Source organism: Perca flavescens, chromosome 11, assembly GCF_004354835.1.
Source record: "Perca flavescens isolate YP-PL-M2 chromosome 11, PFLA_1.0, whole genome shotgun sequence".
NCBI classification, from domain to species: Eukaryota; Metazoa; Chordata; class Actinopteri; order Perciformes; family Percidae; genus Perca; species Perca flavescens.
Genome location: NC_041341.1, coordinates 8,282,596 through 8,305,401, shown reverse-complemented (window position 1 = coordinate 8,305,401; position 22,806 = coordinate 8,282,596). Strand labels below are relative to the sequence as shown.

Sequence of the window (22,806 nt, the reverse complement as noted above, 5' to 3'; positions counted from 1 at the left end):
GTTTTAGATGCATTATATTTAAAGCTGGTATTTTTGTACAGTTGCAGATAAAGATTAAGCCACACTAATATAATTAGTTTTATACTAATTGTAGAATTAGATTCCAGTTGTGGCTGCGTAGGATTGTTTCCAACTCGTGTGATTCAAACATTTCCAATAACTCCAGAGTGCTGTTTCTGTCGTTGTAAAATGTCGCCGTAAGCCTCAGGGAGCGATTATTTTTTCATCATTATTTTATGTCCTAATTGGATCAGCCTGCTCGCTGCATGGATTTATGTTGACGAAACTGACGAGTTATATTTATCAAAGAAAGTTAGTTTTAATAAAACAAAGACCAACTCATTTAATCCGATCAATCGCTTCATTCGGATTTAGGATTTTTGTTCCGAGGATTTCTTTCTTTGTAGGGTGATGACGGCATAAAATATGGCGAAGCTTCATTAAAAAAAAAAAAAAAAAAAAAAGAGCCTAAAAGTAGCTTTTAATGTAAAACATTGGGAACCCATAGTCAACTGTAGCGTTGAAAAAAGTTGGACCACCGTCTACAGCTCACCTTTCATTTTCTTATACTTCTTGTACCAACGACCAAACTCCTGGCATTTGGCAGTGGAGACGTTGGCGTAGTACGAACTGTTCACTATGGAGGAAATCATACTCTGAGAGAGAAAAAGAGAGGGCAGAAAGATAATTAATAACCAACATAATGTGAAATGCTTACACTCACGCAACAACCTCATGGCATGCTCACGCACACACACACACACACACACACACACACAATAGAAATAGACAAACATTAATCATGATTCGAAGCCACCCATGGAAACTGGAGCCAGTACAGTGCAGACAGGGAATCTCCTGCCCCACACACATATGCTTGCAATTCATACTGCGATCAACACCCCCACCAGAGCTGCATTTAAACACAGTACACAAAAACACACACACACACACACGCATAAATCTCACACAGCAGTCATTATGAGACCAGGATAGATGGCTAAACATGCAGCTGGGGAGATTAACGTGATTGAGGAGACAGTGCTTTATATTGTGGGGTGGAGTTTGGTTAAAATGTAGCAATAATCAATACAATGCATGTTGGATTAATCCTAAATGTCTATCTCATGAGGGCTGACTTTAGTCATTAGTCATTAGACATGGGATGGTCTAATCAGTGAGAGAGACTGACACTCATAAAGAACATCTTAAAGAATGAATTATTGAATTGATGAGCAGTTCTCTGATGAGCACCGTTTGATTCAAGTTGAGGAACATGAGGGTCTGTGTTGTTGTTGTTAATGTTGTTTTGTAGCAGTATCTCGTGGTTATTACCTGTGACAGGGGACACTCTTTGGCCAGAGTGCTTTGGTTCATTTCCTTCAGCAGCTCTTTGAGAGCATTCCTGACAGTCGCGTGGTTCCACTGTTCACACGGCAGATCCTCCAGCTTCGAAAAACTACAACGAGCCCAAAACCACGCACAGGAGTCAGACCCATCTTTGGCTTATTAAGTTGAGACACAAAACAAACTTGTAACAGTTGAACAGTGACAGTTAAAGAAATAGTTGTGTGCTTTCACTTTCCTGCAAAGAGTTAAGATGACAAGATTGATATCGCTCTCGTCTGTTCTAACTAAAATGAGACTGTGTCTGTCCTTAGGTTTTTTCTCGACAACCTTCCATCCGATCGGCTTAACACTCGGCTGGTGCATCGCTGAGGACATGAGGGAGCGCAGTGTCAAGTTTGAAGTAGTTTAGATTAACAATTCCCTAGAAAGCTGCTGGCAATATCAGAGGCCAAGCATTGGGCCCGTTCCGAACGAGCACTGCACTAGTTACAATAAATGTGAAGGTACAGCCACCAACCTGTTAGCTTAGCTTAGCATAAAGACTGGAAACAAGGGGAAACAGCTAGTCAGTTACTCCAAAGGTAACAACATCCATTTTCTAGCACAGAAGTGTAAAAAACGAAAAATGACGTCCCAAGAAATCAAACTAATCAATCACCCAGGGCTGGGCGATATGGACAAAATCAAATATCACAATATTTTTGACCAAATACCTCGATATCGATACCGCAACGATATTGTAGTGTTGACTGTTGGTGCTTTCCCAAAATATTTACACAATGAGATTTTTGATAAATAATCATCAGTAATGTGGATATAATGACTAAGTGGGTAAAGGCAAATAATACAACAGTTACAACAGTCTGGTAAGTTCAGGAAAAAACATCACTTTACTGTAATGCAGCCTTTAAAACCAGGAAAAGACAACACTTATGCCATATTACGATATTACGATATCCAAAATCTAAGACGATATCTAGTCTCATATCACAATATCGATATAATATCGATATATTGCCCAGCTCTACAATCACACTTCCCCCCAATCGCTCCAGCGCCCCCAAAAATAGCTACAAACAACAACAATAATAGTAATAAATTGGTTTGAGAAAAAAATTGAACATAATAAATGTATTTTTCATATCCTTTTCCATCACACAGCAAAACAAATCCTAGGATTTATCATCTTCATTTTTCTGGACTAATCTTTGGCCAGGGGTTGTGAATGAAACATCTGGTTGCTCGGCAAGTTCTCACGTCAGACCCAGAACCACACTGTAAAAACCGACACTTTTTTTATGCTTTAACTTTTATATGTCTAAAAACAAACAAGATATGATGTGTTAATTATTGATCTGTAGAGGAGCCGAGCTAGCCGTTTCCTCCGGTTCCACTCCCTACCGTACAGTCTTTGAGAGTGTTATCAATCTTCTCATCAAACTTTTCCTTTAATCCTAAATTAAACCCAAATTAAGCCCTAGCTCCGCTGATCTTTCAAACATCCTGTATTCACCTCAACCTCCAACCCCACTACTTCCTGTATGAACCTATCTTCCTACAATCTCCCTGTTTTTATTTTCATCTGAACCTCGAATGAATCATTTGCGACACTGAGCGCATTGTGCCGAAGCGCTGCTTTTGCCATGGAGACACGCACAAACATGTAAACAAAACCTGGCTGGTATGTTCCAACACAATAACAATAATAACCCCTCTCATCTGGAGTTTATCTGTTTTTATCTGTCCATCAGGACCCTGCTTCACTTATTCGAGGGAACTAGGAGTTCCTGGCACACGGACTCTCTCTGGCGGAGACAGATAATAGATAAATCCCCACCGGGTTGTTTAGTGTTTGCTTGCTTTCAAATTTGACAGATATGGAAAATTCTCAAACTGCAATAAGATGCAATGACATCAATGACACACACACACACACACACACACACACACACACCAAGTGTCTGGTTTAAAAGCCTTACTGTGTGCTCAAGGGCATAACTTTGGGTTCAACATTGGGGGCGGGGACACATTATAACTGGGGGGGGGGGGTCTAGGAAATTTGGGGCATCAAACACTTCAATTCCTGCGTTCTGGTGAATTTTTCAGCAACAATTCGGACGGACGAAAGTTTTTTTTTTTTTTTTGCTTGCCAGTTACATTGAATTGAGAAAGCCAACCACTTATCATGTTTTACAACAGTTAATAGTTTTCATTTATCGTTATAATGAGATATTTGGGGAGGTGCACTGGCCAGTTTTGATTATTGGGGGTTGTAGCTAGGGTTGGGCACTTTTTGGATTTTAACGATTCTGATTCCAATTCTGATTCTTCCTTTAGATTCCGGTTCTCAACGATTCTCGATTCCGATTCTTTGAGTGGTGGAGTTGAAACGGGTCACATGCCTATTTTCACAAATAAGAGGAAAGTTTTATCTTGATTCAGCGGTGGTTTTGCAGTTTTACCGGGCGTAAAACAAAGCCAGACTAGAGCACTGCTTACTGTGCTCCAAGGCTGCAACACAACAAGTGTCTGGCCGCTATGGAAACCAAAACTTGCGTATGTTAAATTTGGAACCGATGATCAGATTTGAAACCAAATCCTCCAAACGACTCCAATAAAGAAACGATTCCGATGGAATTGTAAATTTTGGAACGATTCTAAGTAGGAATCGGTTCTCGATGCCCTAGTTGTAACTAGGGATAGACCCATTATGGGCCCTGGCCCCTCGGCTACAGCTCGGTTTCACTCACCACTGAGTCTGACTTAATGTCCCCCCCACAACACTGTCTGACTCTCTGTTACTGGGGATTATATTGAACATTTCTATGTTATTAAATAATTGCTTAAAGCATTTAAACAAAGTTTAAATCTGTTTCATTAACTACTAATAAGCGGCATTGGTATCTGCCTTAAAAAAAACAGTATTGGCTGATCCCTAGTTGTAACCCCTCCATCACCCCTGTACGCCTATGTGTGTGCTTAAATACGGACATGCAGTCTTTCCAGGTTTGTTTCTCACTGAGAGACTTCTACTTTCTCGCTCTGAAATGTCGCACACATGACAACAACAAATGAATTTGGACCCAAATATGTCTGGAAAAGTGAAACCAAAAACTCAATCTGACCTTTGCAGCTGGATGCGTAGAGTGACCATGTGGTAGACCTCCATCAACATGTCGGCTACTGTAGCTTCTGGTGCGTCAGTCAGGAAGTGGACAGGCAGGGGGTTCCACCTTCCCACCTTGATGATGCCTGGACGGAGACATTAAAGATTTCTGTCACTTTTAGTTTTTATTGGTTTTAACGTGTTGACATTGTACAACAATAGGCCTACGGATTGCACAAATGTGAGAAAGCAAAATAAAAGAGAGGATTAAGTTTACGTGAGGGCAGGGGCGATTCTAGGATCAGAGCTTCAGGGATGCCTGGAACCCTTTTAAATGTCATTCTACTGTGCTAACGTGTGCATTTTAACGTCATTGTGGACCGTCATGAAAGGGGAAAACACTGAATTATGTAACTAGAAAGACACCAACAATTCTGAGAAAACTTCCTTTGATACTGATTCACACGGACATTACTACAAAGGTGAGGTGGTATTATAAATGAACTCAGATATGTATCTCGGGAAAAGCAGACATTTCCTAAAGACAGTTTCAATAACTTTTGAAAATTAGAGATTTAGGCGATTTTTGACTAATGGCTGACAAGCATTATTTTCTGGAAATGGCTCAGAATTTTTTTCTCTGAAAGATCTAGATTCTGGGGTTAGTTTCATGATGTTGTGATATTCTTAGAGAAGAACATCTAAACTCACAATAGATTAACACAGGCTTTTTTTTTTTTGCAATTATTTTTTAGGGAGCCAGGATCAAGTTTAGTTCTGAAGCCGACATCTATACTCTCTTTAAAGCCACCAGACTCCAAATTACAAAAAAAAAACGTAATTTTACCTGGCAGAACACAGGAGTTGCTACCTCAATCGATTAGTTTGTTTGTGTTAATGTGTGACTTTGGTGTTTTAAAGGGGTTAGGAATTAACGAAACGTAACAAACTAACCGATCGAGGCAGTGGTAGAGCAGCAACTCCCATGTGTTCTGCGAGGTAAAATGACTAAAATGTTTTTGTCAAAGGAGTCTGGTGGCTTTGAAAAGAGCAGAGATAACTGCTTCAGTTCCAGTACCTCTTCCGTACGCCCACACTTCCCAACTATTCCTTTGATATCTTGTTAACTAGTATCTCATAACCTCTTTAAGATGTTCCAAATCCGAAAATTCTACTAGATTTGGCTGGTTGTGCTTTGGACATTGTTTACCCTGGCAGTTTCTGTCATGAGTTTAACTCCTAACCATGCTCTGTGTCGTGTCTATGTGGACTCTTCCAGCCACTATGGTGCCGCCATAAATCTTCAAGATCCCTTTGACAAATTAATCTCCAGTTTCTTCATATTCTAGTTTGAGTACTTGAGATTTATTTGACCAAATTACAAAAGAAAAGAAAATCTCATATACTATATAGGTAGTGTTTAAAATAGTTACTGCAGTACAAATTTAAAATACTGGAGAGAGTCGTCTCCCACACCCCCTGCTCCCCAGACTCGAAGTTCACGGAGGTTGCCAGACTGAGACCGCAGCATCCATAGTCTCGCTTTGCCAGACCCTCCTCCAAAGAGTGCTGAAGGAGCATCCACAACAATGTTGCTAGACACTTGTCTCACATAGCCAGACATTACTCCACAGCACAGCGGAGTAGCTAACGTTAGAGGCTGGCTATATTGACAGTCATAGAACCCCGTGCTCACGCGGAGCTCTGTACCCAACTAACAGACACACTTTTTTGGCTTAGAATTACGGTAGGAACCGCTAAAAATAACACTACCTTGCCGTCCTCTCCACCCGACTGTACACACCTTATTGGCTTAGAATTACGACAACAATCGCTAAACACACTGCAAAGTCACGGTCCTCTCTTCCCAATTTACAGCACCCCTCTCTTGGCCTAAAATAACTCACCGTTGTCGGCTACGGCCGCTGAATAGGCTACACGTTGTTAACAGCCGTGGCCCGCTTTCCTGGTCCTCCGGGTAACGTTAGCAGTTAGCAGGGTTAGCATTGCGGCGTTAGCCAGGACAATTCGGGAACACTTTACTGGCTTTTTTTGCGAGTAATCAACTCGGGTACCCTAGCTATATAATTCAATATGAGTACACAAATGTTGAAATGAAACGTCCCTGAAGCATAAATTAGCCTGGAGCTAATGCTTAGCTACCTGTTCAGGAGGAAATTAGCCGACTCGGCGTCCTTTTGGGCTCTAAGCTGTCTCCATCTTTCAAATACATCTCCAATATTTACTCAGTGTTTGTTACGTCTCTGGTCACGCAACTGTTAGAAACATGCCGTTGTTTTTTAGGGCGGGTAGAATCTATCTCCGTTGATCCTGTTCGTGTGTTTGCTGCTTTCATGGCTGTCCTACTGTTACAGCTGTAGCGTGGTGGGTTTACGTTTCTACAGGTATATCTGGCAACCCGGCCTGGCTGTCAAACTGGGCCGTTGATAACAACACACAGACCAAAACATAAACATAAATTCCGTCACGGAACGGAAATTTCAAAAGGAGAAAATACTGGCATTGGCATTGTTGTCAGAAAAGATAGTATTTCACCTCAGCATGTTTCCTTAATATATGATGACACATTGGTGTCATTTTTGTATTTATTACAGTAAAAATATTACATACTGGACCTTTAAGTTTTGCGATATGTATCCACCACCCAAATATAACGAAGGTGAATTGAATTAGCTGCTCAAGGCTTTGAAGAGGTATATTTTAAAATAAATCTTTTCTTGACTTTACCGTAACAATGTCCTGAATAACTGCTGTCCACATTGTCGTGTATTGAGACTACACTCAGACTTACACAACTGAGGGCTCATATTCACAAGTATCCATGCAATGGACACAATATCATCCTGCAAGCAATGCTACCTTCTCATCAGGTTGAATTGTAGTTTAGCTGATATTTTGGGGTGTAGGCCTACTGTATGTCAGCCACCAAAAATCATCCAAAATTACCGACGGAAAAAAGAGCTTTCTGTGTCTGATCGTGTGTGTTTGTGAATTAGTAGGTGTTTTGTATTTCAGCAGTGCAGTCATATATGTTAATATCTCTAGCTGAATTAAGGACTAAAAAAAAGAATAATACACAAAAAAGACATAATACACAAACACACACGTGCACTTCGCCTACTCGTTCACACACTCTGAGGTTTTTCACGAGGACTGGCTGGAGCTGTGAAAACTAAACAAAGCTAATCGCATTACTATCCTCTAAATGAGATCCAGACGGGTCCTGAGAAGTCTCTCTCTCTCTCTCTCTCTCTCTCTCTCTCTCTGTCCCCTTGTTCCCCCTCTCTCCTCACTCCCATATCTCCCTCTCTTCTTTTCTTTTTCCTCTCTTCAGACGTCTCATCTCCCCAGACCCCTCTGATCTTCCTCTCTCTTTCTTTTTTTTTCTCTTCCACTGTGTTTATATCTCAGTTATATCTTTGATTCCCGTCAGGCCGAGCTGTGTTCTTAATTATCTGGCCGTACAGGGGGAGCATCATTTAACTCCACTAAGAACTGAATGGACTCGGACCCCTCAGGGCTGGGAAGACCCCCAGAGGAACCTAAGACCACCACGGCGACGTTTAAGAACCCAAACTGAACCCGATAGCTATATTATAACATTAGATTTTTAGTTTTAAGTCATCTGGGCTGCATTGGCATCTTCTTTTTCAATATGAAAGCTTGGTTTTCTCTCTATTTATAGGAAGTATCGTCATATTTATGTGAAAACAATATCTACATTTTATCTACTTATGTAAAAAGTGTTCACACAACAGTACTCTTTTTAAACATGTCAAAAGTGTATGCACATGTGGTTTTAAGATATTACACATTTTTATAAGTTCACATGATATGTGACTTTCAGAAGATGCACTTTAAATTTAAGTCAGTGCATGTAAAATCATCAATTTCAAATTTGAAATTAGATTTTCACATATATGTCTAAAACTATTATGTGGAATATTGCACTTGGGACGACCTGTTTCAAGAGTTTTGTGTATTTTCATTGTAAGGGAAGACGTAATGAAATGCATTTTAAAGAGATGGAAGAAAATACTCAGATCATTTTATGACACAGAGGAAAAAACTGAACGCACGTTCTCCTCTTTTGTTTTTCTTATTTTTTCTGTCTGTCTCTTTTCACACACACACACACACACACACACACACACACACACACACACACACACACAGTCCATCTTCAGCATGTAGCATCTGAAAATAACATAACAATTTCACTAATGCCAAGTTAGGTGGAAGCAAACGCTTGAATAAGCAGACAAACACAGACTCACAGAGGACACATGGCAGCACACAGTGAAGTGGACATGTACATCTACATCTACCCGCTCGCATGCAAGCACACAAACACACTCAAACACACACTCACTCACACGCTCACAGTGTGACGGTAAATGCATTAATAATTGATCCATCATTTTTTGGTCTGCTGTTCAATGGGCTCTGTTTCTTGTCCACATTTAAAAGTAGAAATCATTGTTCCCATTTCCACATTAAAATTCCACCTCCCAGAGACACGCTTTTATGTGGCCGGCTGGTGGCTTGGCTCATGTCTGAGTGTGCCCATCCGCACAAACGCAAATCCATACACAAACACACACTGATGTCTCTGACTCCTCTCGTCAACACTCGCACATGCCTGCAGGAGGCCTGCGTGCACGCACACACACACACAAACACACACACACACAAATACACGTGTACACACAGCAATCCCATTGTCCCGTGCTGGAATAAGTCATAATGGCCGCAGCAGCCTGCACACGCATGCGAGGCTTCTTCCAAACTGGTTCCAGCTCCCGGCCCTGGCCCACACTGAGGGAAACCTCATACCCCTGACTCAAGCCTATCACCCATCACTGCACCCTGAGGAACTCCTCTTGATGAAAATCTGTCATGTTGTTATTTTAAGGAGTGCTCCTCTTAGCTGAAACGCTTCTGAAATGCTCATCTGTAAAAAAGAAAAGACAATGTGCACAAGGTCGAAACCCTCCGCTGAGAGTACTGCAGTGTTTCAGGCTTATTAGGAGTTTTAATGCAACATACTTAAAAACAAGTCTGCAACTTTCTAATAAGGCATACCTTATGCAGGATTTGTCTTTATTAATGGTCAATTATAATTATTACATTGATAGCCATAAATAAGAACACTTTGAGTTTTTTTATCTTCAGCTTTGTCGTTTTAGCTCACTCTGTCATTTTGTAGAAGACCATTTGCCTGGTGGATTAAAGCGGCAGAGCAAGATCCATTTCTTAACTTCTTCTTAACAATTCCAAGTTCAGATATGATTAATTAAATTAGAATAATCTTTGATAAATTACGTTGTAACGTTTATACCTATGTTTGTTTTACAACAGGGAACTCGTGGCCTATTGCTGGGATCTGGGAACAATGGAGACATCACTACAACAAAGTCTGATGCTACTAACAGATGATCTAAAAACACTCAACCCTGAGGTAAAAACCGAAAGGGAACACCCGCCGTGTTGGTGTTAATCTCTCATTTCACATGTAAACTGTGTGCACAAATATGACAAGTGCATCAATGTTGTACCAAGTCTGTGATGGCTGATTCCAATGGATAGTTAGTTTGCGTGATAAAATAATATTTTCTCTTCCAAATACAATTGACTTGGTTGTGTTTTAAAGGGGCAATCCACTGATTTTACACACAAAGTTCAGCTGACTTGTCTTGGGGAATACTGCTCGTTCTAAAAGGGACAGTTCACCCCAAAATCAGAAATACATAATTTTTCTCTTACCTGTAGTGCTAATTATCAGGCTGCATTGTTCTTTCTACCGAACTACATCCAGGAAACTGTATGCGCAGAAGAAAGCGTAGTCATGGACAAGTGGCCTGACATTGTTATCTTTGTGGAAAGTAGTTTTGGCTTTTTTCAGAGGAAATTTTTACTTTTTTTCCACACAAAAATGACTCAAACTGATTATTTGATTATCAAAATAGTTGCCGATTAATATTATGGTTGACAACTAATCGCTTAATCGATTCATCTTTCCAGCTCCAAAGTAAAGGAACACTGCTAGAACCAGGACTTAAGACTCAGATGTCCAGTGAATTGCTGACGAGGTCTGCAGCAGTGACCCTTTGTGGCCTGTTAGACGTGGCACTGCAACAATGCTCTCGCTCTCACTGACCACTGTTAACTGTTCTTTGGCTAAAGCCTTAAAGTACAGGTCTGCTCCCATCCATTCTATAAAAGCCTTCAGACCCTTATAATCGAAATAAACAATATCTCCCAGTTAATTACTGGGCTAAGCTAATTAAAGAAAGGCCGTGGTCCTCGGCGGAGACTTTAAATACACCGCTGAGACACAAGAATGCAGGACACAATTCAAACTGGGAGAAAATAGCTGGGACTCTGTGTAATTTTGGTCATGGACCGCAAGGGAAAAAATGTATAATTTAAGCCAGAAATTATTCATTTAACATAAACGCTTGTTTTAAAAAACAAAAAGTATTCATTTGAGAGAAGCTCGGGGGAAGTGTGTGCGTGTTTTGTCCGTGATACTGCATGACTACACGGTATTCCACGCCGAGTGTACGTGAACTTTAGTGTGAGCAAATGCAACCTTACAAGGGTTAAATTGAGTTTACAAGACACACACACACACACTGGCACACACACACACACACACTGGAAGTAAACAGTGCTCAAGTCATTTCTCAGAGTATTGTTTGTTGAGTTGTGATGTCCCGTCTAGTCTTGCCTTTGAAGCCCCTGGTGTGGTGCTGTTAGAGGGGAGTGCATTGATGTGAAAGGAGGACCAGTGTGGCTCACTGTTTTCCACACACACTGATGAGACAGACGGAGAGAGAGAAAAACCTCCCCCTGATACTTGGCGAAAACATTGAGGCTAAAAGTGCTACTAATGGCATTCATCTGCAAACCGTAGCAAACACTCGGCGTGCAATTTAGTGGGCTGCTTTCAGCCATCGCTGCAGTATAATGTGCATCTGCATGTTGTTTATTTTTCTAACTCGCTTTAACAGGCTGTCAATTGCAGTTCTGAATTTTACAACCAAAAGAAACAAAAAAAAAAGATCTGCAATATATACATATATATGTATATATATATATATACGTATATGGTTACACTGGAAGGACCAGTAATAGTAACACATTTGGCATAATTTGAGTAACTGAACCCTCCCTAAAGATTTCTACGGACTTCCAGCGGCTAGCCGTCTCAGCCCACCGCAGTGATGTGCAGGTGTACTCCAGGGTGATGTCACAGTTGGGTGTGGTTAGAGGTGTCACAGGCTTGAATCTTTTAACTGAAAACACTGCTTTTCAGCCATGTCTTAAAGGTCCCTTATTGTAAAAATTGAGATTTCAATGTCTTTTTCTATTATTCTATGGTCAGGGTGCTGTATAAATACTGTAAAAGTATCAAAACGCTAAATCCACAGAGAAATGCACACAGTCCGTATTCAGAAACTGTGCCTTTAAACGAGCTGTCAGCATTTCTGTACGGTTGTGATGTCACAACTATACTATATATAGGTATAGTGTGCTATAAGTGCTGCTCCAGTGCCGTTACAGTTATTCCCTGGCTGCAATGACGGTGCAGAGACGCCGAGAGCGTAGATGCGGAGGACCCGGAAACGCTGACCAATCAGAGCAGACTGGGCTTTTTCAGGAGTGGGGGCTCTAAGTAACAGGCGGTGAAACGGAGCGTTTCAGACAGAGGGTGAATACAGGAATATCCAGACAGACCGTATGAGGAAAATAATGTGTTTTTTGAACATTAAAACATGTAAACATATTCTAGAAGAAACCCAAAATACAAGTATGAACCCGAAAATGAGCATAATATGGGACCTTTAAGTTACATTTTAACGCTGTTGCATTTGTGTCATATATTGCTTAAATTAATTTGGGGTGTAAAAACCATTTCAAACAATATATAACAAAAAGTGTATATTGGGAGTAGTTACCAACCCTGCCTTGAAGTAGATGTGATTAATCTGAGTAACTGGAGTCAGATTTCAGGTTTAAATTCAGGATATCTTGATCCAGGTTTATAGTACCTAACTAAGGTCGAGAGTACACGGTCGGTGTCAGGTGGGCTGCCGGTCTGATAAGAGCTGCTGGCCTTGAGGCAGTAAAGGGATTACCTGCAGCAGTGTGTTTATGAGATGGGGAGAAACACACACACACACACACACAAATACACACAGTCTCCTACACGTCTGCACACTCATGGGTATGCAGACTTGATTCAAACGAGATCTGGTGGAGATGACGCACACACACACACACACACACACACACACACACACACACACACACACACACACACACACACACACACACACACTCTCTCTCTCTCTCTCTCCCTCTCTGGAACGAGATGTCAAACAGATGGGGATCTCCCACCATTTGCAGTCTATTGCAATAGCCTTGTTGCTTACTGTCGCTCTGTTGTTACCATTTTATATCGATGTGAGGCAACTTCCCCAGATGGCATTTTCTGCATACTTGAGAAAAGACAGCAGTAAATGACACTGTCCTGTTGCAGATGACTACCATGTGTGCAGCAGTAAATTACAGAGTTTTTCTTTTCCTCTGCTTCATAAACATTCTCACACATACTGTACGTACACACACAGACACACACACACACACACACACACACAGACAGACGCACAATGTATTTTTGTCTTGCGGAGACATTCCCGTCCAGCTCTTTGTTGTGTCTTTAATGAGTTTTACAGGCTCTGTCTGTGTCTTAGTTGTGTTTTTAAAACATTCTTGTGCTTATTGCCAGCGTAACAGTACAGTGTCTGCTCTAAATAGACAACCTCACATTCAGTTTCCTTCTCAGGGCGCTGATTAGAGGGAGCGTCTCCTCTCAAGGGATCATTCTCGTCTTGACCCCTTAGCTGCCCGGTATTTAATTCTGAGTCAGTAGCACCATAGTTTACACAGAGAGACACTTGTAGTTTGGAAAATCATGACTATTAATAATGCCTTTGATTAAAACCCTCTTCATACTAACAAAAGACCTCGGACCTATAATATTACTGTTTTAATGTATTTCTCTGCCAAGCCAAACCACTTTAAAGTTAGTAATCTGTTCAATTTATTGGATTTTCTGTTTGAAGTTTGTTGCCATCTCTACTGCCATTGCTTCTCCAGCTAGCTACGAGTTCTTCTGTTTTCTTTCTTATTAATTTCAATTTGTCACCACTAAAAACACATAACTTCTGAGCAATTACCTACCAGACAAAGTCTTTCATCTGCTTTTATAAGTTGGTTTTGTTCTAAGTGTTACAGCGTTTTATTAATGACCAAGAAAAGACACAGTGAAGAAGTAATCAGTCCTGCAAGTTAAAAGTGCGCAAGGACAGATTCAAAGTTTGACATTTTGGGAAAAGTTAAATGAGAATATTAACGTCGCTCTCTTGTCTGTACGATAAACATGTAGCTGGCTAGCTTAGCTTGGCATAACTACTGAAAACAGAGGGAAACATCTAGCCTGGCTCTGTCTGAACGTAACAAAATCTGCCTACCAGGCCCTCTGAAGCTCACTAATCAACACGTTATATCTGTTTTAAACGACCCTGGTTTGTAAGTATTACACCAAGGAGACATATCGTGTTAATTAGTGAACTTTAGATGAACTTGTAGGCAGATTTTATTAGATAGATACCAGACTTTATGCTTAAGCTAACTGGCTGCTGGCTGTAGCTTTATTTTGAAAAATCTAGAAAGCAAAGAAAGCAAATAAGCTATTTTCCCAACATGTCTATTCCTAACTGTTCCTTCAAGGTTGCAAGTATAGATCAGCATAAAGAAAGGTTTGGATGCACAATCCAGAGGTCAATGCAACTTCGTGAGCCAAGCATGCCCTGTAGCTCGCTAGAATTTAGGGACACAGCTGTTATTGTGCGTTCAAAACCTCCATCATACTCATGAATTCAGTCCGTGTAAACTCTCAAAACGTGATGTCTGTCCCTGTCAGACGCTCGGAAATCTTGATTCACAGATACATTTTGCTTGTTTCGTTGCTTGCTCGGCAGTTTTGGTGTTTAATCAGTTGGCGGGGAGATCGTAGTCGTAGCATTAGCATGGTGTTGCTTTAAAGGTCCCACGGCATGAAAATTTCACTTTATGAGGTTTTTTAACATTAATTTGCATTTCCCCAGCCTGCCTATGGTCCCCCAGTGGCTAGAAATGGTGATAGGTGTAAACCGAGCCCTGGGTATCCTGCTCTGCCTTTGAGAAAATGAAAGCTCAGATGGGCCACTCTGGAATCTTCTCCTTATGAGGTCATAAGGAGCAAGGTTACCTCCCCTTTCTCTGCTCTGCCCGCCCAGAGAATTTGGCCCACCCATGAGAGAGAGACATTATGGCTTTCAAACGAGCAAATTGACAGTTGGTCAAGGCCACTTTCAAGTGAATTTCAAGTTTCTTACAGTATATGGAAAGAAGAAGAGATGTGACAGTGCTGGTGTTTGCAGTGTCCCTCTACACTGTCAACCTTTTCACCATAAATTTACAGTAATATACTGGCAGCAGCCTCGCCAATAAACTATTATGTTTATTTACAGTATGCATACTGTTTTAAGGTATTTTACTGTAAACAGACAGTTTCTTACTGTATTATTTGAATTTACAGTAATATACTGGCTGCAGCGCAATTCCCACCTTTTCCTTTATTTTCCCAAGATGCATTGGTATTAACAGTAAATATCTGTAATCTGTAACATTTGCAGATAGCGGTGTAATTTTAATATTTTCTAAGATACTGTATTTTAGCTGTAAATTTACATAAAAGGTTTACAGTGTTGTCTATATCGATGAAGTTTCATTTCTGGGATTTTTGAGTTCCCGCTGGAAATTCTGCTGGATGTCCCTAAGTTTCGGCCTCATGTCCGTCACACTTTCTCTTTCTTTGTATTGTCGTTGTAACCTCCGGTGGATTCATGAGGACTATGGTTAACTGCTCCTCAGATCTCTGCAGGGTAAATCCAGACAGCTAGCAAGACTATCTGTCCAATCTGAGTTTTCTCTCGCACGACTAAAACAACTTTTGAACGTACACATGTCCCAAAACAAGTTCCTTCCAGAGGCTATTTTGCAGAGTCATCGTCATTGAGACGATTGTGATTGGTTTAAAGAAATGCCAATAAACCAGAGCACATTTTTCTCCCATCCCGGAACACTGTGTGTGTGGACTAGCCAGACCTTCCTCCACAGACTATATATGAATTAAAAGCGCATTACTTTTCGTAGGTGTAAGTACAAACAGCGAATAAGAAGTGTCTCTCTGACTGACCGTGGGCTTGTGCCGCCGAGCTGTGGGAGTACCCAAGGGCCAGCAGAGCCGTCTCCACCAGCTGAGAGAAGAGAATATCCTTCCTGACCAGCACAAACTCTGCATGCTCCTCTCTTCCCTCACATCCGTCCGTCTGAATCCCTCCGTCTGACTGCTCCACTACACAGAAGACTGGAATCATCAGACCTGTGGACGAGGACAAAAAGGAAAAGACAACAAGAAAAAGATTGGTTTTAATTTATGGCTTTTATTGTCTGTGATCAGAACACAGTGTATCCCTCATAAACAGCAGACATTTGGCTTGCATTTAACGTGGGTCAAGCTTGTAATCACGTCATGATTTTTGTTTCACACTGTTGAGTGTTGCAACACCTGAAGTTCTCAATACGCTACGATCAACCTGGGGTGTAAAACAAATGATATGCATTCCTAAATCAACTGCAACAATGCTGTTAACTGTCCGCTGGACATTTTCAGGCATTTAATCTAACGGCCTATTAGATAGGCGGTCATAATAATGGCTGCTCTGACAGATATGCAAAACATATACAAATATACAAAAGACTTACACTGACAACAGCTGCTACTTTCATTAGAGTATTAATTACAGCTTAAAATGGCAATTTAACAATAATTTGAAGCAAAAGCTGTGCTAAATATTAGTGTTAATGCAGTTAAGAATTGTTATTACAGATGTATATGAATTTGCATGACGCTGTGAGTGTTCCTCAATTATGCAAATTCAGGCCAGGTGAAAACCAAACCAGATTCTCCAGAAAAGTTTGCATGAAGCAAGCCAACACACACACACACACACACACACACACACACACACACACACACACACACACACACACACACACACACACACAGACCTTGACATACTTTCAAAGTCTGCATAATTCTTCGAACCACTTCACAGCAGCACATGTGCACAAGGGAAAACTTTTTTAACAATTATATTCGCTATTAACTATGCAAAGATGCATACAAACAGTTTTCATGATATTTTACGAAAAGTTATGCACAATTTCGTGGACTATACTACCAATATCCAGCAACACGAGCGATCAGTTTAGAGAACAAAACTCCTACTAGGTTAGGTTTATTAAAATATCAAGGTTTGGGTTCAAATAAGTATGTAAGTTCACACGGAAAGCAAAAGACACAAACAGCAGTCTCGTGGGGGAGCAACCCATCCATCCACCCTGACCTCCTCCCTAAGCAGACTTTGTTCCTCACGATTATGTGGTTTATATATGAATGAAATTCCGCCGGATGTTTCTTTTTTTTACGTCCGGATGTCCGTTACGTTACGCTTTCTTTGTGTTGACGTTCTAACCTCCGGTAGATTCATGAGGACTATGGTTAACTGCTCCTCAGATCTCTGCAGGGTAAATCCAGACAGCTAGCTAGACTGTCTGTCCTATCTGAGTTTTCTGTTACACGACTAAAACTACTTTTGAACGTACATATGTTCCACCAAAACAAGTTCCTTCCCGAGGCTATTTTGCAGAGGCACCGTGGCTCCGTCTGGCACTTTGCGCCGCCCAAGACGATAGTGATTGGTTTAAAGAAATGCCAATAAACCAGAGCACATTTTTCTCCCATCGCGGAACACTGTTTGGACTAGCCAGACCTTCCTCCGCAGTGCGGTCTGGCAATGCGAGACTATATATGAATTAAAAGCGCATTACTTTTCATAGGTGTAAGTACAAACAGCGAATAAGAACAGCCTGTATGTTGGGAATTGTTGGGTCTCAGTATATTATAGAGTGTGGTCTAGACCTACTCTATCTGTAATTGTGATTACTTCTGTTATGATTTGACACTATAAATGAAATTGAATATAATTGAATTATTTTCTTGTTGCAGTATTTGCATTATAATAGACTCTGAGGAGCCAATAATGTACATGAGGCTGTCCTCTGCTTTACATCTCAATCTCATATCAAGACACCTGGACTTGCATTATTGTTTTTTATTTTAATTTTTTTTTCTTGTTCCTGCTCAGTATTTTCAGTATCTGGCTACGTTACGTATCCGATTCCCAGCATCTTTGTCCTTTTTGGCTCCCTGCGCTAATATCAATCCTTCCTCTCCAATATGAACCTTTTTCCTAAAAGGCTTTTGGTTTTGGGCCACCTGTCAACTGGCAATTAATTAAAGCCCTCTGAAGAAATGATGGAGTGAGAGCATTAGGCAGCGTCCCAGCACTAATAATACAGGGCACAGCAATGGGTTTTACCACATGGATACCACACAATACCAAACACACACACACACACACACACACACACACATGCTCGTCCATGAGGTGCATGCAGCATCAGCTCCCCCCCCTCCCCTCTGATCCATCCCACCCCGTTGTTTTAATCAGTCAATTCCTATATTTCTATTTCCTCCTCATTAATCACTCCGCTCCCAGTCCTCCAGGCTCTCATGGAGTGAATTACACACTGGAGCACGGTGCCAATTCAAGTAAGTGAATTTCCCCCAACAGGGAAATATAACTGTCAACACAGAGCAGCTCCCTCCGACCAGCACTCCTCTTTCTCTCTCTCTCTCTCTCTCTCTCTCTCTCTGGCTCCACCTCTCCAGTCTGTCTTCTCTTATATCCAGTGTCCTGTGATTCCGCCCGCTGTGTGATCTGGTTTGGATGATGTGATGTTGCCTCAAACCTCTAATCCCTCTAATATGTATGGGGATGAGTGAACGGGGATATTAAAATAAGATATTTGTGTGTGTGTGTGTGTGTGTGTGTGTGTGTGTGTGTGTATGGGTGGGTGGAGTGTAAGTGGGTGTGTGTTTTGGCAGCATTTCTTGGGTGTGAGTGTCACAGCGTAGACATTTTTGTGATTGTGGACATATGCTGTGTGTGTGTGTGTGTGTGTGTGTGTGTGTGTGTGTGTGTGTGTGTGTGTGTGTGTGTGTGTGTGTGGCCCTTTTCTCGTGGCAGCAGTGTGGTTTGGAGGAGACACGTCGAGTTTCCTGTCTTCAAAGACAACCCGTCGTCATTACAGGCCAACCCTGCGTTCAGCACAGGAAACCCCTTCCTCCTTCCTTCTCTCTCTCTCTCTCTCTCTCTCTCTCTCTGTCCCTCCCTCGATGCCTCCACACTTTTCTCACTCAGAAATGTCCCTCTCTCCTCCTTTTCAACATTTGCAATGTCATTCTCTCACTTTAACACAGTGCTCTCATTTTCTCTTCTTATTGCGGTCAAATCTGAGCTCCACGTTGCTTTGTTAACCTTTAACTCTTTCCAAAGCCACAAACAAGTCCATCTTCACAAACTCATACTGTGCAGCCAAGCACTGTTCAAACCCACAGAAATGTAGCTTCCCTCATCCGGCAAAGATCCCAGAGATTTGCAGAAATGCTCACGCACATTGCCGGACGAAGCTAAAACCATTGCATCCTTGAATTGAATCCATCAAAGCAGACTGTAGAAACAGCGTAAAAAGGATTTCTTTTTAAATATAGGGAATACCTGAGGCATGTCTGCAAACATATGGCAGCACGAACGCCCAGACAGAGGGACAAGTGCACACACACACACATGCACGCACGTATACAAGTAACAACTTTCACAATGAATGCAGGGATCGATAAACCAGAGTGAGTTGTATAAATCTTGTTTATATGGAGCAATCTCCTTTATTTGGTAAGCCTGTATTATACAGTTCCCCCCAGGCTTATAGATTAACAGGGCAGAAACAGCCCGGCTTCTCCCAGCAGCGCTGCCACACTACAACACAACTCGCCTCGCGGCCAGGATGGCGATGCCGAGCCAAACGCTGCCTTTGGGTTTGGTACTCCAGAACCTCTGACACCTGAGTGAAATGGCGACAGCTGTTCTGAGATGTCGTCATCTAGCTTTCTTTATTTCGGCAAGAATCCAATTATGTATTCAATTTGGAGAGAAAAAGAAATGATGGCCCCTATTGTTAATTCCTTAGGTATCAAATATTTTATTTTCTAGTCATAAACCACATTTTAAGAGTAGGCGTTAATTCACTTTTCATAAATCGAGCTTTTATCTCAATTTAGCTCACATTTTGACCAGATTTCCAAAACATCTACAAAAAGAAAATGCTAGTTAATGAGATAGTCAATGTGATGGAAATAATGGTTTGTTTCATGTATTAATGTTAGGCCTCTAAACTACTATGTTAAAAACAAATATATATTGCTACGTTAACACCTTGCTCCCCCACGACATGGCCATTCCGAGCCCCTGAAGTGGAAACTTTTAGAAACACTGCTGCTCCCGTTTCGGTTTGAAAACCAGGCCCCCAGGAAGAGCGCCGGGCTTTGAAGCCAATTTAACAGAGCAGCCAAATAATGGAATTTCTACCTCCGTGTCCGTCATGTGATGCCATAGGGCCCAAAAAGACTTTTTCCCATAGACTTACATGGTGAAAAAGACATCTGTAAATCAGTGGATACATTTTTTAGCGTTACAACCCCCACGAAATATTTCGTTTCACTAGCAGAATTCGATCCATTCGGTCTGATAACATTTGGAAAGTCTACAAGTTGTTTTTTTCCAATGTTTTTGGCACTTCTTTTGAAGTTCAATGCTTCTTTTTTTTGTATAAACACAGATAACTAACTTATTTCTACTAGTTTTACACTTATTTTTTGGAATTCATGGTCAATTAACCTCATTTACAGAAAATTATACCTATTTATTGAGTTTAAAAAAGCATAATAGCATAATAAAGCATAATATTAAAGGAAGAAAAATCACAGACTGGTATACGTCAACATTCAGTCAGTATACTGTTGCGAGACATTGAATAAAACACCCAAAATTCAATGAACGTAGAGACCCGATCATTTTTTTTACCTGCGAAGTGCGTTGTATTGAAACATCCATGTTATTTTGGGGTAATTAAAATTAGGAAGTTAAAAAGAAACCCGTATTTCTGATATAGATATTTTGAAAACGGGTCAAATTTGAACCGAAGACAACACAAGCCATTGAATCCCCATTGAAGTTAGTGGAGTGCTAAAGCAGAATGTCGCCATCTAGAGCGCCTGCTCTACGGGCCGCACAGCGCCGTCCTTTTGTACGCAGAAGTTGAACTTTTTTGGCTTCATGGGCCACTGCCTCTAACAATGTACCCAGTTCTTATCAGTGGTTTCATGTATTAAAGTGGCTATATGTACCTTTCAGTTTGTGTTGATTCTAGGGGCCGCTTTGGGGAAAAGCGGAAGTGTTTTTACCACACCTGCTGACTTAAAGGTCTTTTCTTTACGGTGCTGTATTGCCCACTGTAGATTACAGAGTAAGTGTTAACGGGGTGGTCATATAGTCACGATGAATGTTCTGCTCAGACAGAAAATCATTCAATTTCAATAAGAGAATACGTTACAGATTGTTGCATACGTTAACTTTGCCTACTTTGGATGTCTCGTGAGCTAAACCGGGTATCACTGTCACTGGGTCACGAGCCAAAGCATTAAAGGTGCTCTGAGCCATGTTGGGTGACGTCTTATCTTGTTGACGTTCAAAGTATTGTCGTTAACAAACGGAGGCTAGCTCGCCTGTCCCTCCTCCTCATCTCGTCCCCTTCCCCTCCCCCTCCCTTCGGCGCACTAACCCCCCAAAAATGGGAAAAATCTAACCTGGGCAGAGGCCGTACCAAAAACTATATAAAAATAGCATTCTTTTCACTGTTAGGGCCCTATTTTAATGATATAAGCGCACAGCGTGAAGCGCCTGGCGCAGGTGTGTTTAGGGCGTGTCCAAATCCACTTTTGCTAGTTTGACGGCGGAAAAAAGGGTCCATGCGCCGGGCGCATGGTTCTAAAGGATTGTACTCAGTGTCTTCATTAATTCATAGGTGGGTTTTGGGCGTAACATGTAATAAACCAATCAGAGGGTCACCTCCCATTCCCTTTTAAAGCCAGGCGCATTTGTACCTTGGTACATTGTTATTATCATGGCGGATTTGCACCGTAATATTTTTATTTGTAATTTTTTGCATGTTTGTGTGCTGCTGCACCTCCCTGTGTGTGTGTAACAAGCATAGTGTGTACGTGCTGTGCATAAGCCTAGGCACATTTTACTAATTTGCTGTTAAAATAACAATGAAATGCTGCGCTATTGACTTTAGATCAGGATTTTGTTGGTCAATGGGGCGATCACCTTCCGCTGCCTTAAGATAGCAATACGCCCAGAATGCACCTGAACACACCTCCCTGTAAGACCAGCACGCCCATGGGTGCACAGGTGCATTTGCTATTTAAACCACGTGAAAATGAATCTCGTCATGCAATAAATAAACGTTTCTGTCTTGATCAACATGTTTGCTCACCTCCTAGGGGTCTGAGTGGGGCTCCGTTGTGGCGTATGCGTGGCCCAGTGGGGCTCCCATTGAGCTCCAACCGGCCCTTCTTCCCCGGCGGTGGGAGGCCGCTGAGGTCCGGGCTGCCTCCCCTCCGCTCAGGACTGTCCTGGGTCATGGGACTCTCCCCTCCTCGCTCCATCCTCCTCCAGATCCCCAGAGGAGCTCCAGCCAGAGAGAACGAGTCTGGAAACGTGTAAGGGAAATAGTTTTTTTGAGAGGTAGGCATTGTTAAAAGTCCATAGAATTCAACTATTAAGGTCGATGCTATTCTATGTTATTTTTTGTATTATCAACAAATCCCATGAAAAGACCGAAACCAGCCATGATTTGTAAAAGTGTATTAATACGCAGGTGAAAATAGTCCCCAACAAAAGCACTATTTCCTCCTGGTTGAGTAACGTTTGCTACAAACTACAGTGACCAGCTGTATATTACAACTTTATATTTGAGACCCATTTTTTCTTTTAAAGATTTATGTCTTCTTGTGTTTGGGTCTTTTCGTGGAATTTGTTGACAATAAGAAAAATAAAAAAAGAACACCAGACTGATCCTTTAAGTGGCAAAAGAAATGGCAAATGTGTCAGATTTAATGAAAGATTTGAAACAGAGACAAATAGAGACAGAAGAAGACAATGGAGAGAGAGAGAGAGAGAGAGAGA

General features: G+C 41.4%; 1 protein-coding gene across 1 annotated transcript in view; it reads right to left on the bottom strand.

The window, feature by feature from the left end:
* Window positions 1–22,316, bottom strand: part of satb2 (SATB homeobox 2) — a 49,062-nt gene extending 26,746 nt beyond the window's left edge. The window contains exons 1-5 of the mRNA XM_028590388.1: window positions 22,115–22,316; window positions 15,789–15,974; window positions 4,476–4,602; window positions 1,336–1,459; window positions 554–656 (exon numbers count right to left, since the gene is read on the bottom strand). Of these exons, the coding sequence (XP_028446189.1) occupies window positions 554–656; window positions 1,336–1,459; window positions 4,476–4,602; window positions 15,789–15,974; window positions 22,115–22,286 (712 nt within the window). The 5' untranslated portion in view covers window positions 22,287–22,316. The remainder of the gene's footprint in view (window positions 1–553; window positions 657–1,335; window positions 1,460–4,475; window positions 4,603–15,788; window positions 15,975–22,114) is intronic.
* Window positions 22,317–22,806: the final 490 nt, after the last annotated feature.